The sequence below is a fragment of the Protomyctophum bolini genome (genome assembly GCF_963924005.1).
Source record: "Protomyctophum bolini genome assembly, chromosome: 7".
NCBI classification, from domain to species: domain Eukaryota; kingdom Metazoa; phylum Chordata; class Actinopteri; order Myctophiformes; family Myctophidae; genus Protomyctophum; species Protomyctophum bolini.
The window spans coordinates 4765891-4783440 of NC_137868.1; the positions used below are offsets into that span (position 1 = coordinate 4765891).

Genomic DNA, 17550 nt, shown 5'->3' on the forward strand with positions numbered 1-17550 from the left:
ATCAAAACAACATATTTTTAACCCAAAGCCCTGCCCGTGCACATCTAAATTAAAACCCTAACCCTGAATCATTATGGGATATTCTGAACCCAGACTCTTGTCTGGTTTCCTAAAGCGAAACATTGGGCAGAAATATCAGATTTACAATAAGGTCCTCCTACTGATCCGTATTATAGAGACCTGTGGGTCAACTCCGTCTATAGGGTCTGAGTGTTTAATAGCGGATACTCCACTATACTATAAAAACAGAACAAATCTGAGGAGGGAGAAAAGAGAAGGGTGGTTTGATCAAGAATGCAGGCCATCTAGAAACTGTATCGTTATCGCTATAAAAGAATATCATTCTCTAACACTGTAAAAAAAACATACATTTATTTTAACACTGTAGTTACTAGTTAGTTGCTTTTGTAGATTTTTATTTTTTATTACAAAACATACCATTAACCACTTCAGCCCTAAGATTTGAAAATAGCAGATCTACAAGCTTGCAATGCGTCACATCGCGACACATTGTGATGATCTTTGTATAATGATCTTTTATTATACATTTGGAAACTTGCACGTGCACAATGAGTATACTTTCTTTACTTTTGGTACTATAAGTAATACTTTTGTAATTCTGGACTTTCACCAAGTAACTGTAGCTAAGGATTGATACTGTACTTTTTGTTTTACTTAAGTAAAAACTTTGAGTATACTTCTTCCACCGACTGACTCCTCTTAGTCCATTTAGATCTGAGGACGCATCGGTGTCGCCTCATAGCTTTAAACCACTTTAACCATTTATTTTAAACTGTAGCCGTTGACAAATAGCAGATCTACAAGCTCATAGCGCAGCACAGAGTACCGCGATCTACGAGCTTGTAGATCTGCTATTTTTCAAAAAATTGCGAAAAATGTGCTGCAAATCTTTGAATATAATATGTTCTTTGCCAGCGAACGTTTTTATTAACTAAAGTATGTGCTTGGGGGGGGGGGGTCCCTGGAGCAACATATTTTCAGATGGGGGGTCGGCGGCCAATTACGTATGATTTTTGGGGTCCTTGACATGAAATAGTTTGAGAACCACTGATATAGAAACATAGAAAAGCCCTTAGAAGACATTTATAGAACCTGGTCTCAGGTCTTAACCCATTCTGAACGGGAACCCATTTTGGTGTTCTAGCATCATGTTATGCTTTAGCTATTGAAAAATAGCAGATCTACAAGCTCGTAGCGCGCCACCGAGTGGCGCGCTACGAGCTTGTAGGTCTGCTATTTTTCAAAAATCGAAGAACGACTGACATTTTTTTTAAATCTGATCTCAGGTCAGAATGGGTTAATCAGACCAGTGTGTGTCCCAGTGGAAACCTCGTATGAATCTGATCTCAGGTCAGAATGGGTTAATGGGTTAGTCTGAGTGTTATCCGTCTGGCCGTCGCAGGAAAAAAAACCTGCAAGCGAGCAATAAGTGCAACAACTCAAATTTCGTTGGGGTAATAATAATGGCTGTACCGTCTGCAGTCTGCACGGTTCAGAAGAGACTCGCCAGCTCTTGCTGGGATGATGAGCCTTTTAGCCCACAATGGAATACAAACACAGCAGAACCTACTGTACATACTGTACATGTACGACAGGGGTATAGGCAACCTTAGGCACGGGTCGGCGCCAACATTGGCACAGGGGAGGGTTATCAATTCAATTCAATTCAACAGGCTTTATTGGCATGACGTTTTACAAGTGTTGCCAAAGCACAATCACAGATATGACAAATAACAACATAATATCAATGACATGAAAAAATAAATAAAAATAATATAAAATAAAGCAGGTGGTGCAGAAAATAAAACATGGCATACTGTATGTGTGTCCTACTGGTTGTCCCTTTTCTTGTGACAGGAATTGACATATTTTGCAGCCAAAACTGCACATTCTTTCTGTTCCCCCAGAAGGACTGGTAATCTTTCCCTTTCTGTCATACTTCGGAATTCTGGGAAATTTGTTTCAAATTTTGGGATGAACTCCTCTCTAATATTTGTGTAGTTTTTACATTGTGTTAAAAAGTGTAACTCTGTCTCTATAGCTCCGTCATCACAGTGACAGCACAGCCACTGGCACATCACTGGCACATGTACTGGCATAAGAGTGAGACGGATAATTATTTTTCTTTTAAAATGAAATATTCCAAAAAAGGTTTAGTCAGTTCAAATAAGTCCACAGACACTCACATGTATACAAATTACATCCTGCACATAATAATTGTACTGTACATTCATTCAAACTTCAGTTATAACTCATGACTGGGGAGGAATTCAGGGACATACATACTGTAGGTGGGCTATAGAGCGCCGCAGTCCCTCCCCCTTTCAGAAAAACGAGTTGCCCAGGAAATGAAACTCCAATGCATTCTCCCATCGGCACTTCTAATATAATGTATTTAAAGACGGTTATGCCGCGGACAAAGCCAACTCGGATCGTGACAAATCATGACAATGAACACAATGTTTTCGGGCCGATCAAATAATTTATAAGACGAAAAACAAAACAAATAGTGTTTGTCTTCCTGACTTTCTTTTTTTCTTTCTAATGATTTGATCGGCCCCAAAACATTGTGTTCATTGTCATGATTTGTCACGATCCGAGTTGGCTTTGTCCGTGGTGTAACCGTCTTTAAATAAATTATATTAGAAGTGCCGATGGGAGAATGCATTGTGTTTTCATTTCCTGGGCCACTCTATTTCTGAAAGGGGGAGGGACTGCGGCGCTTTATACAGTGCTCTGAGTTTAATAATCATTACATCTTGATGTGAAAGAGCCCTGCTGTGCGGTATATAAAGATATAAGTCGTGGTGGTACCTTTTTATTTAGCTTTTAGTGCCACAGGAATCGATATCTGGCTGGAGGCTGCTATATAGATGCAGTAGGTGGTTTCAGTATAAGAGTGCTTTAAAGTGTGAAAGCGAGATGGGACGAAAAGGGATGAAAAGGGAGAGGACGACCTCCTTGAGCAAAGGATGGACTTCATAACCTTTAACCTTTTAACCTCTGTCTGTGAGGCTTGTGATTGGTCCCTCTGGGTTCCTGACTAGGCCTGGGCGATATGACGATATATATCGTATTTTCGATAGAAAATGTCTATCACGAAAAATAAGCAATATCGTTTATATCGCCGTTTCGCTTTACGGCAGTGTTTACGGCAGTATTTTACGTCACAGCGCTTATATACGGCATGCCCAGCAGCCCACCGCACTGAAAACAGTGAGCCAACACCTTTCGGGTGTCTTCTCTAGCTACTCTAAGGCCAACACGACCACAACACAAGCCGAGGATATGGAAGTGGTTTGGATTACATGAAGGGAGATAAATGATGGCTGACGAGATTCAGAGCGGTGTAAGGGGCACGTTCGGAAAAACCACACCGGAGCGCACTCATCTATCAGTTTGCATTGCGCTATTTCCGAACGCGTCCTTAGTAACCGGCCATTCACTGTTATAAATGCAGGTTTCATGTTGGTGAGCCACGCATGTTTTACACAGTTGAACAATTGAGCTTGTCCGTCGCCGGGTGCAAACTTCTTCCAAGCCTTTCCTCTTACCTGTGCAGTCCTCCTCCTCCTGCGTGTCTGTCTTGTTTTATTGTTCCAAATAAATTATTCCATTTGAAAAGTCCTTAATTCAGCAACGGCTTCCAACAACACCAAGACGCTAACTTTGTTGTGATAAAAAAAAAAACCACTCGTCCCATATACGCACAGCTGGGCATGGAGAGTTGACGACGCGGTCGTGTTCTCTCTCACTCTATCGCCTGTAGTCAATTAAACATCGTTAAGCTGCCCAACGTCTTTAACAAACTAAACTATAACTACAACAGAACATTTTGATTCCCTATACAGAGCTTAAAATGAACTGAAACAACTATAGTGACAAACTGTGACATGAGGTATTTATTTTTTCCTTAAGACAATTTAATGCAGACACAGGCCTGTACTTCTGTGTCTGAATGGGAACGTCTTATTTCTTTATTTCTGCTTTTTAATTGTGATAATAATAATTATTAATTATTATTATATATATTTTAGTAGGCTACTTGCTTTGGGCCTGTCTGTGCATGGGCAGGGCATCAGTATTATATTCATATAATTAGACTGGATATTGTACATTTACATATTGTAATTGGCATAAGTTTGATATTAGCATAAGTGTTCTTTTCCTGTCTTTTGAGTGGTGCAACCACTATAGACAGCTATGTGTGTCCCTGTATCCGAGCACGGAAATAGCATAATTATTGTCACCACCAAGTGTCACTGTTGTGCAGCCTAACACACAGACAGAGGAGAGTTTGTACAGTACAGTACAGTACAGTACAGTGCAGTACAGCACAAGTACAGTAAAGTACTCGACCTGAACAAAAAAACAAAAAAAAAAGATAAAAAAATAGGTATCGTAAAAAATATGCTATATCGTGAGTATATCGTTATCGTGATAAAATAAATTCTATATCGTGATATGAGATTTTGTCATATCGCCCAGCCCTATTCCTGACTGTACTTAAAGGAGTAGTTCACCCAAAACATGCCTTATCCTCTTATAAATGTGCCACGTCTCTGTCTCCTCCTCTCCTCTCCTCTCCTCTCCTCTCCTCTCCTCTCCTCTCCTCTCCTCTCCTCTCCTCTCCTCTCCTCTCCTCTCCTCCTCTCTCCTCTCCTCATCCCACTCACATGACTCATCACCCTCACCCAGCCAGGGCAGTGTTTTTGTTATTGTGACTCAGTGGAATTCGGATGTGAGTCATTTCATATCAGGCCGGGCAATACAATCGATATCCGGTCGCGGTGGTCAATCTTCATGTCCGTACATGGACACCACTGTCCTACACTGGTTGGTTGTCCCAGTTTTTTTTGTGACAGGAATTGACATATTTTTCAGCACCAAACTGCACATTCTTTCTGTTCCCCCAGAAGGAGTTTATTTCTGCCCTACTTTGGAATTCCGTGGGCATTTGTTTCACATTTTGGAAAGAACTCCTCCTTGATATGTGTGTAGTTTTTGAGGGCCTCCAATATTCAGCTATATGTATTGGTGTATAGATTTCAGTCCTACACAAAGGTCACATTCCCATTGACAATGAATGGATATTGGACTTTATTACTTTTACGTCATAGTGTCTAAGCAAATGGGCATAGTGTCTATTCAGGACGGAAACCCGTTTTGGTGTTTTAAGCATTATGTTATACTTTAGCTATTGAAAAGATTGCAGATCTACAAGCTCATAGCACACAGCACCAAGTGCCGCGCTACGAGCTTGTAGATGTAGAACAACATATTTTCAGATGGGGGTCGGCGGCCAAATACATATATTTCTTTGGGGGGTCCTTGACATGAAAATGTTTGAGAACGAACGACTGACATAGAAAACAAGAAACTGTCACGATGTAGAAGTCATTTGTAATGATCGTCCTCAGGTCTTAACCCATTCTGACCTGAGATCAGATTCATACGAGGTTTCCACTGGACACACACTGGTCTGATTAACCCATTCTGACCTGAGATCAGATTCTAAAAATGTCAGTCGTTCTTCGATTTTTCAAAAATAGCAGACCTACAAGCTCTTAGCGCGCCACTCGGTGGCGCGCTATGAGCTTGTAGATCTGCTATTTTTCAATAGCTAAAGCATAACATGATGCCAACACCAAAATGGGTGCCCGCCCAGAATGGGTTAATGGGTTAAGAAAGACGTGTTAAAAACTCACTTATTTAGGTTACATTTGATCTTGTAAACTTTTATTTTGACCCATCATTGTTTGTGTCAATTTATGTTTCTGCTCTTATTCTTTGTTGTGTTTGCTGCTCCTTTGTGCCTTGTTTTATAACTTGATTGTTTATATTGTTGTTTTTACTACTGTACAGCACTTTGTAACTTTGTTTTGAAAAGTGCTCTATAAATGATGAGATGAGATGAGATGAGATATACTTTATTGTCCCACGAGGGGGAATTCGTCTTGGGCAAAAGTGCATGAGTACATCAACGCTTTTTAAAACAGACAGACAATACACAGAAGACAATAATACACAGTATAGCAGCAAAGTACAAGTCACAAGAGTATCACAAGAGAAGTGCAAATTGCAACAAGAGAAGGTATAATATAAAAAAGTGCTAGAGTATTCACAGTTTATAGTATCATCACGATCACAGTAAAGTGCAATAAATAACTGATGAAGGTCAAGAAAGTCCCTTCCCCCACTAAGAACTATGAACTATGTGGCGGACCCTAACCCTAACCCTAAATAAAATGTAATTACTTACTTACTTACTAATTGTGTCTCTGTCTCCCCCCCCCCCTCTCCCGGTCCATCTTACAGGAGGAGAGGCGAACAGGGACGTGGAGTTGGATGTTCCACTAAAGCCCCTCCCCCAGGCAGGCCGCCTGAGCACACAGAGTTAATACTGGGCCCCCAACCTCATCGCCGCACGCCTCCCCTCTCCTCCCCTCCTCCTCCTCCTCCTCCTCCTCCTCCTACCATGGACCAGAGAGCCAAGGGAGGTGTCCCCCCCGCTCGCCCTGCCACCTCCTCCTCCCCGCCCACTCCCCCCGAGGACTCCACGGATCGGCCGGAGCAGGAGGTGGAGAACGGAGGAGGCAGGAGGAGAGCCAAGCAGAAGGAGGGCGAAGAGGAGGTGGGGGGAGAGAGGAGAGGAGGAGGAGGAGGTGTGAGCAGCAGGAAGAGGAGGATGAGAGAAGGTATGTGGTGTGATTTGACCCACATGTGGTGGAGAAAAAAAGTACTTTTTAATACTTGGGTAAAAGTGTCATTAGGGACGTGACGTAGAAATTCTCTTTTGCAAGGGAAAGTCAGGAATTCTACATTTTCCTGAGTAAAAGTACAGAGGCACTATGGTGTCAAAATGCATTTTAATGTAGCTATGAACAATAATATGTCACATTTTCTGACTTTTAAACTATAGACTAAAATGTTTGGGATGGACTACTAGTGGACGAGAGATCCAGTAGAAGTCATGTTACACTTTGTTGCATGCTGAAAATAGCACGTAAATAGCAGCTCACAGCGCGTCGCGCTGCGACATGTTGTGAGCAGGGCCGGCCCGTCCTACAGGCAGAGCACGCCGCCGCCTAGGGCGCCATGGGGGGGGTTGTGCCACGGCCCAGGCCATAACTCATATATTTGACCAAGTAACAGTCAGTGTTTTAGGACACAATGAGGCCGTGGTCACTTTTCTGCTTGTTATACACATTATGAAACTACAGATTGTAAGCTTTCATATGATGTATTGTTCATTGAAATTGGAAAATATTTGAAAAGGATATGACCCTTTTGAAACTTTTCTTTTTTGACTAAAATGTGACTAAAACTAAATAAACTATTCAAGTGACTATGACTAAAACTAAAATCAAAATGTGCTGCCCAAAAACACAAACACTAAAACCGTTTAGTTGCGTCTCGACACATTGGTGTGGTTTTGGGCTACAAGCCAATCATTTGATGTCCAGCAGTGGTTCCCTATATGGACACACATACAGTAAGCCACATTCCAATACCCAAAAGCTCAGCCACTCGCTCACTTACACTAGCTTCACTTCAGCATGGTGGTGTTACGATAAAATTGGTGACCTGCTGAAATATAATGACAATCGTGTAGACATCACATAATGTCAGTGTCCGAATGCAAATCGTTGCAGTTTGTTCATCAGCAGAGTTCAACCTATAGCGGTATTTAAAGACCTCCATTTAAGTTGTGTGAAGTCCACAAGATGGTCACGTATTTCAGCAGGTCACCAATTTCACCATAATTTGCGTGTGTCGAGTGAGCGAGTGTGAGTGAGTGAGCGAGAGTGAGTGAGCGAGTGGCCCAGATTTTGGGTATTGGAATTTGGCCATAGGGTTTTGGGTAGGGTGTCGATCTAATGACAGTCGGACCAATAGTAGGTCGGAACTAAAGCCTGTACTATATCGTGATCTCAATTCTCGCGGAGGAAAAATGTGAGATTTTCACATTCGAGCAAAGAATCGTGCGGCTCTGCAAACACAAACCTTTCTTCTTTTTTTTCGCTTAATTTTTATTGAAGGAAGAACAGACAAGAAAAACAATAAACAAGACTACGGAAAGAAAAAAGAAAAGACAAAAAGCAAAAGAAACAAGGCTGCATTTTTCATATTAGAAAATACATTAAATGAAATCCTATTGCAATATCGCTAGGCTGAGAGAAGAGATTCCACTTTTCCCACTTTTTATAGAATTTATCCTCTTGTAGTCTCAGTATGAATGTTAGTTTTTCCATAGAATACAGTTCCTCAATAATGTCCATCCATTGATCTTTCGTTGGTGGGTCCTGTTGGCACCAGCGTCGTGTGATTGCTTTTTTCACTTGATGCTAAGAGGATCTTGATTAAATATTTATCATGTATTAGAAACTCTTCAGGGATATTTCCCAACAGTAGAAAAGAAACAGTCAGAGGTATCTCAAAACACAGAATGATCTCCAAGGTGGAGTGGATATCCTGCCAGTATTTCTGAATTTTAGGACAAGACCAGAAAATATGAGCGTGGCCCGCCCCCACAAACCTTTCTAATGATTCTCTCTGTATTCCTCCACGAAGCCGACCGAGGCGACCGAGGGGCCGTGCTGGAGCTGCTGATCGAGGAGAGGTGCCGGGGGGGAGGAGTCACCCCCCCTCGCGCCACACGCCGGGGGCCGAGCCACCAACACCACGCGGCGCCGCTCCCCGCAGTCCCTGCCCCCAATCTTCCTGACCCCGCCCCTGACCCCACCCCGACCGCCGCCCCCCTCGAGGTCAACGGTGACGAGGACGACGACATGGGCGTGGGCGTGGCCGTGCGTTCGTCTCCGCCTCAGACCACCGCCACCGCCAAACGCACCAAGAAACCTCCCAAGATGCTGGAGAGCTACGTCTGCAAGCACACCTCCATGCGGAACGCCTACTCCTCCGTCCGCACCCCCTCCTCCTCCTCCTTCTCCCCCTCCTCAACCTCCTCCTCAAGGTTAGTGTTGCTTTGTGTTCTTCTCAGTTCGTTTTATACTAAGAAGCACACATTACGGTTTGGCTTAGTCATCATTTCCGCTTCTATATAAATCTGACTTTTTGTGTTTGTTTGTACATTCTTTGCTCATTTTCAGCAACGCCCTGCATATAGAAACACACACACACACACACACACACACACACACACACACACACACACACATTTCGATTTCGATTTCTTTATTTGAATCCACAAATTACAATACATTTTTACAAGGAAACAAATATAACGGGGTTCACAGTTCATGTTCACTTAAGGATACACATGGCACCTCCTTCTCCACACAGACAAACTGCCCATAACAGCCGAAACAGAACTCAGTATTTGGCAAGTTGTTTGGCTTTGCTTTTTGTCATGCCAGCTATTCTTAAGCCACTCATGGTCAGTTTTTGCACATGGCCCAGGCTATACTTCCAAGTAATGGTTGATACTTAGAATGTTTATCTTGACACAGTGAAATTGATCTAGACCCCGGTGTCTCGGAGGCCCAACGAGGCCTATAGAAGCGCTGCGATCACATTGGCGGGAGGCTGGATCGATGATTTATTACGCGCCGAAAATGTCTATTTCATCTCGTTTTGAGCCGTAATGCCAATAAAGACAGCGTGTGTTTAAACGCTGGATTGATGCCAATTAATCAAATCTCGTTCTCTCGGGCATGGCTACTTGTGTGCAAACTAAGGTACGTTTATCTCGTTGTCGGGTTTCAAGGAGTTATTTTTAGTTATAGAGGCAATTTTGAGTTATTACAGAGCGAGACAGCAGGAGCCTGCCTGCACTTTAATTAGCACCATTTGCAACACCTGGGTGTGACTGTGAGACACCGCTTACTTCACACCGGGGGTGACATTTCCTATTTTGGTTTTTCCCAATTCCAGTTTAGGTTATTTCGTTACTTTTAAATGTTATAGGGAAAGAAGGAGGACCCAATCATAGAGTTTAAAAACTGTATAAAGGGTATGCACGTGACCTCATCATCAAACCAGGAAGTTATGCAGGAACGCCTACTGAGTGGCAAAAAACTACTTTCTGGCCTCGACAGCCCAGACATTTTTAAACTCACTTTGCCTGTTGCTTTTTTGCCACTCGATGTGCCATTCACTTTAAGCATGCGCATACCCTCTATTTGATTGATTGATTTAAATATTTATTAACAGTTTGCAGAATTACAGTACATTTCAAGCACAAACTCAATACAAAGACTGTTAACTGTGAGTGGACGACTCACCCAATTAAGCATTACACTTGTTTACAACAGGGTCCACATTGTTCAATTCATCAAAACATTGAGAGACCTACAAATAGACACTTCTATATAGTTGAAGAACAGAACAGGGATTCATCATAAAGGAAGCAAAAAGGGAAAAGAATAATATACAGTGAGGGGAAAGGGGGGTGGGGCGGTTGGCGTAGAATGTAGACTAATGCATGTCAAACTGGGGGTCCTTGAAATTTGAACGGGTTGAGAATCACTGCTAGAGCCGTAAAAAATCTTCTCTTATGGGGGTCCCTGGCATATGTTTTTCACTCAGAGGTAAATGTATGTTTAAACAAAAAAAAGAAAGGATCAACGTGAGAAGTAATTGTATAACGATAAAGGGAGTGAAGCTGTGGAACAGATGTGATGAGGAATTGAAAGACTGTGTAGCTAAGGATACATTTAAGAAGGTATTCAAAAAAAAAAGTATTAAATAGCTATACAGAGTAAAGGAACTACTACTTCATGTTACTGCTGTGACTTTTATTAGCATATTGTTCTTTTTTTGTTTTTGTTTTTGGGTTAGAAAAAAAATTGAAAAAATTGAAAAAATTGAAAAGAAACATGAATATTGCACTGTTCAGTAGAAATGTTGTTTGAGGACCTGTAAAAGGGATGTACATATATTTTTACATTTGTAATTTTTTAATTTAATGGACCAAAGGGTAGACGTAATAAGCCTAGGCTTCAGTCTATACCTTTTTTTTTTTTCCAGAATAAGAAAATGAAAAAAACTGATGAACTAAGAATGTTTTGTATGGAAAGAAAAAACAAACTAACTAAACTATTTTCTAATGGGGGTCTGTGGGCTAATTAGTGTCAATTTGGGGGTCCTTGGCATGAAAAAGTTTGGGAACGACTGCTTTCTAGCCGCCGCTTCGTGCGTATATTTATATGTGCCTCGCGCTCTGTGTGTCTCAACCCTTCGCCACTTCTCCTTCAGGACCTCCTCCAACTCAGCCAGGACCTCCTGCACCCCCAGCAGGGCCAATCACAGACCGGGAGGAGGAGTTAACGCCCCCGTCAGAGCCAATCACAGACCGGGAGGAGGAGGAGTTACCGCCCCCGTCCGAGCCAATCACAGACCGGGAGGAGGGGGTGGAGGCGGAGATAAGGCCGTAGGAGGACAGCAGGACAAGGTTGGAATAGTTTGGGATTTTTTTTTATTTTAGTTTAGTTTGACAGAAACTCGTTAGTATTACTTGCATCAAGACAACTCTTTTGACTGTACATATTTTACAATATGATTTCTTTCTTGTAACTCTCAAGCTTGTAGATCTGCTAATTTTGAAAAATCGTGAAAATCTTTGAATATATATATTCTTTGACAGTGAATGTTTTTAACTCAAATATTTTTGCTTCTTGTGGAACAACATATTTTCAGATGGGGCTCAGCGGCCAATTAAATATAATTTTTGGAGTCCTTGACATGAAATAGTTTGAGAACCACTGATTATAGAAACATCGTTTTTTTTCTGAAAAACTGTTAGGATATAGAAGACATTATGTAAAATCTGGTCGAAGAGGTCTTATAATGGGTTAACTAATACTAAACCTTGCAGCTGGAGAACGACCACCACCACAACGGCAGCCCCCGAACACGGGAAGAGGAGGGGGAGAAGGAGGGGGAGGGGGAGGTAGGAGGAGCCAGCGAGCAGAGCCACGCCCACATCGCCACAGCGCCGCCCGTGTCTTCGCCGCCGTCGTCACAGCGGTTGTCGTCGTCGGCAACGCCCCCGCCTCCTCCTCCTCCCGCCCCGGCCTCAGCACCTGTCGCCCTCAACCAGCAGGTAACGCACGCACGCACGCACGCACGCACGCACGCACGCACGCATGCACGCACGCACACACGCACGCACGCACACACACGTTGTCTCATTAGCCAGGGTTCCTTTTAAGCATATTATGTTATGCTTTAGGTATTGGAAAATAGCAGAACTACAAGCTGGTAGTGCGCCACCGAGTGCCGCGCTACGAGCTTGTAGAACTGATTATTATTTTTTTAATCATGAAAATGTGGCTCAAATCTTTGAATTCAGCGTTTTTAACTCACATCTCTGCTTCCTGGGGGGTCCCTGAAATATTTTCAGATGGGGGTCGGCGGCCAAATGCATATAATTTTTGGGATCCTTGAGATGAAATATTTTGAAAACCACTGACATAGAAACATAGGTTTGAGTGAGCCTCAGCTCTTGTATGCTCCAATACTATGTGTAATAATAATAAGATAAGTCAGATAACTATATATACGAAACCTGAAGCAGTGCCTTCATTCATTTGCGTAAACACTACTATAAATAGTACAACAGTTCACAACAGTGACGTCAACACCTGATATATATTTATATACACACACATTGATAGAGATAGAGACAGATAGAGAAATAGACAGATAGAGACAGACAGACAGACAGACAGACAGACAGACAGACAGACAGACAGACCGGTGTACTGCTTCAGATGAATGAAGGTGTCACAACAGCAGGCCAGTCTTCATCAGGGCTCATTTATAACAGACAGCACAGGTGCATCTCTCTCTCTCTCTCTCTCTCTCTCTCTCTCTCTCTCTCTCTCTCTCTCTCTCTCTCTCTCTCTTCTATTTTTACTTCCCCTCGACTTCTCTCTACCTGCTCTCATTTATCTCGCCCCCCCCCCTCTCTCTCTCTTTGTATTTATCCTCTTTCTGTGCCAACCCCATTCCTGTGTTCACCCGCCTAACCCCCCCCCCTCCTCCACCCCTCCTCCACCCCCCCTCCTCCTCCACCCCCCCTCCACCACTCTGCCCTCGTTTCTCCCTGATAGAGTCACCCTGTCCTCAATATCTCTCTCCCCCTCCTCTCTCTCTCTCTCTCTCTCTCTCTGTCTCTCTCTCTCTCTCTCTCTCTCTCTCTCTTACCGACGGTCAGAATAAAGGCACTGATTAAAGTCATTGCGTCCTCGCCACACTCGAATGCACACACACACACACGCACATGCATACGCACACGCGCAGGTGTCCTTGTCCTCCTGATCATTGAATTGTCATTCCCTGCTCTACTAATGTATTCCACAGGTGGTGTGTGCGCGTGTGCGTGCGTGCGTGCGCGTGTGCGTTTTGTTCTTGCTTAATGTAAGTCGCTCTGGATTAAGAGCGTCTGCTTAAATGCCTAAACTTTAAATTGTAAATTGTAATCGCAATTCATTGCGCAGCGAACGGCTCTCTCAATACCAGCGATCCGGTGTGCGACCATAGGTTAGCCAAGTATAAAAAAACTCAAAAAGTCTGTGACTTTGGCCAAAACTCGTCCAAACTAGTCAGTTAGCAGTCAAAGTAAGAAATGTGAGTTGTTCTGGTTATTGAGTCTTGTTGTGTGCAAACAGTGAATGTTTATTTTCGTGTTGTTGTTGTTGTTGTTTAGATGGAGGTGGCTCCTCCTCCTCCCGAGCGGACCAGGAGAGACAGACCGGGCTCTCCCCTCCAAACGGACCCCCTGACCTCCTCCTCCTCCTCCAGCCCACCTCTGGGTCAGAAGGCGTTGCTGACCAACGGGTCTGTCTCCTCCTCCTCCTCCCCGGCGCCTTCCTCCTCGCCCGCCTTCACGCCGAAGACGGGCGACAAAAACGTCTTCCACAGGTACGGGCACATGTCTCCTTAGGCCTCAGTCACACCTAAGTCTGTGGTACCCAATTATCAGCTCCAATTTTATAGAGCACCAACGTCTGATGTCAATATCGCTAGAGGGCGGTATTCCACAGGAGGATCCCCATAGGGAGGTTCTTAGATCGCATCATATAAGAATTGTGTTTGAAAAAGAAACAAATCATTCCGGCCGTTTCACTCGTATGGATATGAAGAATCCACTGACTGAGAGAAAACGCTAATGTTACTAATGCTGAATTAGTTACATTTTCGCTAGAAACAGACCGTATCAAATATGAGTGACTGACGGTCGTAAACGATACAGAGACACCTCCCCGACAATATCGCAGAGACGGTTTGTTTATCGTTGACCATTTTTTAACTCAAATCTTTGCTTCTGAGGGGTTCCTGGAATAACATATTTTCAGATGGGGGGTCGGTGGCCAATTACATATCATTTTTGGGGGTCCTTGACATGAAATATGGAGCACCACTGAACTGATACAGAAACATGAGGTATTTCCGAAAACTGTCAGAATTTAGAACACATTCTTTTTTTTGGTCTCTGTGACCGCCCTGTCCACAGGTCCTCGCCGCTGCCCCCGGTGGCGGCGCCCTCCCTCGGCCAGACAGACAAACGGCGGGAGGACGACCTCGGGAAGGAGACGAAGAAACAAGCCAAGAAGAAGGACAAGCGCAAAGACAAGAAGTCCAAGCGCGACCGAGGAGGAGGAGGAGGAGGAGGAGGAGGAGGAGGAGGAGGAGGAGGAGGAGGAGGAGGAGAGGCGGTCAGGGAGCCGAGCGACGGCGGCGGCATGAAGGACGAAGGCGTTAAGAAGAGAAATAAGAAGGAGAAGAATGGGAAGTCGAGACACGCAACGGGACGGGAGGAGAGAGGAGGAGAACGGAGCGACGAGACGATTAGGGACGAGATGGGGGAGGAGGAGGAGGAGGAGGAGGAGGAGGAGGCGGAGGAGGAGGCGAGAGGAGCGCCAGAGGACCCGCAGCGAGGCGCCGGCAACGCCGCGGCCGAGAGTCCGAGCTCCGATCTCCCTCCGAGACCACCCGCCGCGCCTCCAAGCACCTCCTCCTCCTCCTCCTCCTCTGCCGCTGCAGCTCCCTCGTGCGCGCCTCCTCCTCCTCCTGTCCCCCCCTCCCCCTCCTCCTCCCCAGCGCCCGCCGCCCCTCCCCCCCGCCCTCCGGAGCAGGACAGTCGTCCCCTGAAGAAGAGGAAGGCGCGGCGTCCCAGCTGGACCGCCAAGCTGAGGGAAGCCACGCCCACCACGGCGGCTCCCGACTCCGCCCCCCAGCCGGCGTTGCCGCCGCCGTCGTCGTCATCGCCGCCGCAGGCTGAACAACCGCACGCCGCCGCCACTCCTCCAAGGTCAGGATAGTTGTTATACCCATACCCGAAGGCGGGGTTGGCGAAAGGGCCTTTCTGTGTGGAGTTTGCATGTTCTCCCCGTGTCCCCTATAGGGTAGGTACCCTCACAAAAACATGCAGTAATCCTGGTCTCTAAACTGCCTCCCCCTGGCCAGCCGGGGCGCCTGATGGAGGGGAAAGGAACTGGTTGGAATAACGTGTTCCTTCCACGCGCTACGTCCAACCAGGGAAACTCCCCCCTGTCAGGTGTAAAGGAGCAACTTGGACACTCGGGCATGAAGGAAGCATGAGTTCAAGTCCGTTGCTCTCCCCAGGTTGGTGGAGGGTGTGTAGAGCCCAGGATCACAGTAGATAATTGACACAGGGGTGAAAAATGGGTTACAAAATCGTGGGATAAAAATTATAATATATTGTTATAGTTTTGTTTTAGTTTGTTTTGCCCTTTTCTTTTCTTCAAATTCCGTTTTTAGAGCGGGTTTGCAAGCTATTTGTTTTTATTTTTGTTTAGTTCTATTATGTGTTGGTGTTAGTTTTAATTGTTTTCATACGTTGGGTTATTTGCCAGGTGCAGGATTCAAAAAGGTCAGAGTAATATAAGTTATTGTAATAAAAAAGTGTGTAATAAAAACTCAAAACAATGATTCCATTTCATGAAAAATATACTTTTTTCACGAGATGAAGAAAACCTTATGTTTTTTAAACAAAGCAATACTGCCTCATCAAAGTTGGTGTTGTGACTTTATATATTGTCAATGACTTGCATGAGAGGTGATAGTTGCTTTAGCAGACAGTTTGAGGGTCCAATGGAGTTGGGAGGTTTTGTCCCAAGCACTTTTTAATACTTTTCATTGGTTCAATATTTTTTGAGTTAGGTGGTTTCTCCCTGACAGCAAAGATTATACATATTCAGTTACTGTTGGACAATCAATGAGAAAAAAACTAAAACCAATTAAGGGCATTCTGTCTATCATTTCAGTTTGTTAGTTTTGTAAACACACAATACAGCTTCAGTTAGTTATCTGTTTTCCTTATTTTTCCAATTAGTTTTTTCAACTTTACAATTCACAATTGTCTCAATTGTAAATCCAGAGGGATTTACATAAAAAAAATCATATACATAAAAAGTAGTTATCATAAAACATGCGTAAGCTAAGACCATAACAGTGGAATATATCTATATAATGAAACTATATATATAAACTAGTATACATATATAATATACTATACTATATACATATACTGTATATTATAAAGTGCTATGACTACATAAAAAGCTATTCTAGTGCTGTCTACGTAACACGCTCTAAGTCTGTAGTTTTGCATGACTACAATAACCTTGCACCCCTCCTCCTCCGCCCACAGCCGAGTGACCTCCGACTCCTGCCCCGCCCACAGCCGAGTGACCCCTGACCCCTGCCCCGCCGCCGCGGCGTCCGCCGCTCCTACGTTCCCCGCCCGGAAGCGGGGTCGCCCCAGGTCGCATACCCCCGACACACCCAAGCCCCTCCCCGTGGGAGCACCCCTCCCCGCAGGCGAAGGTGCGCCACCGCCAAAACCGCCCTCCAGGAAGGATACGCCCCCCAGCCCCGTCGCCACGCTAAGCTCCACCCCCAGGTAGGCCTCTCAACGATTATCACGCGATCGTCTAATCGTTTAATTGTTTGAGATAATTACAACTGTTTTTGAAAAGCCAAAGATCGCACTTGTAACAGAAGTGGACCGCGCAGGGAAACGTTTCATTGACGCGACCACAGCGGAAGCGAGCGTTGCCTTGCTAGCTATCAGCGATATCTTTCTGAATCAATAGAAATCAATAAATGACGAGAATCTTGTCATTGGCACAGAATGAGTAAAAAAAAGAAGCTGAAATAGCACGCAAAGTGGTGCGTTGTAAGCTTGTAGATCAGCTATTTCCGCTTTTTTTTTTTTAAACCTTTTTATGAATGTCAGTAATTTATTTGTATATTTCAGTTATTTGTCATAATCTGCCCTGTGCATTTTATGATTACTTACGAGGCAAATGAGCGTTGCACCTGTCACAGACAGCGGCCGTTAATTGGTCCGCACACTAATTCCATCTTCATACCGGCCTCATTAATTAAACTGGAAGTTTGCACTCTTCCTCCTGCTTGCTTGCTGCTGCACACTGATTCTGCTGCGCTGCTGTCGGCTTAAACTGTTGCTGCTCCCACCTCCCACCTGTCCTTTTGGATCTGCTGTTTAGGTACGGGGGATTCAGAGTCCCTGTA

At 44.3% G+C, this 17550-nt stretch overlaps 1 protein-coding gene across 1 annotated transcript in view; it reads left to right on the forward strand.

Annotated features, from left to right (window-relative positions):
- The window catches only part of LOC308317973 (uncharacterized protein), a 62107-nt gene that overhangs the window by 11169 nt on the left and 33388 nt on the right, over window positions 1–17550 (forward strand). The window contains exons 2-8 of the mRNA XM_080767320.1: window positions 6340–6719; window positions 8596–8998; window positions 11242–11437; window positions 11861–12088; window positions 13697–13911; window positions 14504–15301; window positions 16664–16915. Coding sequence (XP_080623446.1) covers window positions 6500–6719; window positions 8596–8998; window positions 11242–11437; window positions 11861–12088; window positions 13697–13911; window positions 14504–15301; window positions 16664–16915 — 2312 coding nt within the window. The 5' untranslated portion in view covers window positions 6340–6499. The remainder of the gene's footprint in view (window positions 1–6339; window positions 6720–8595; window positions 8999–11241; window positions 11438–11860; window positions 12089–13696; window positions 13912–14503; window positions 15302–16663; window positions 16916–17550) is intronic.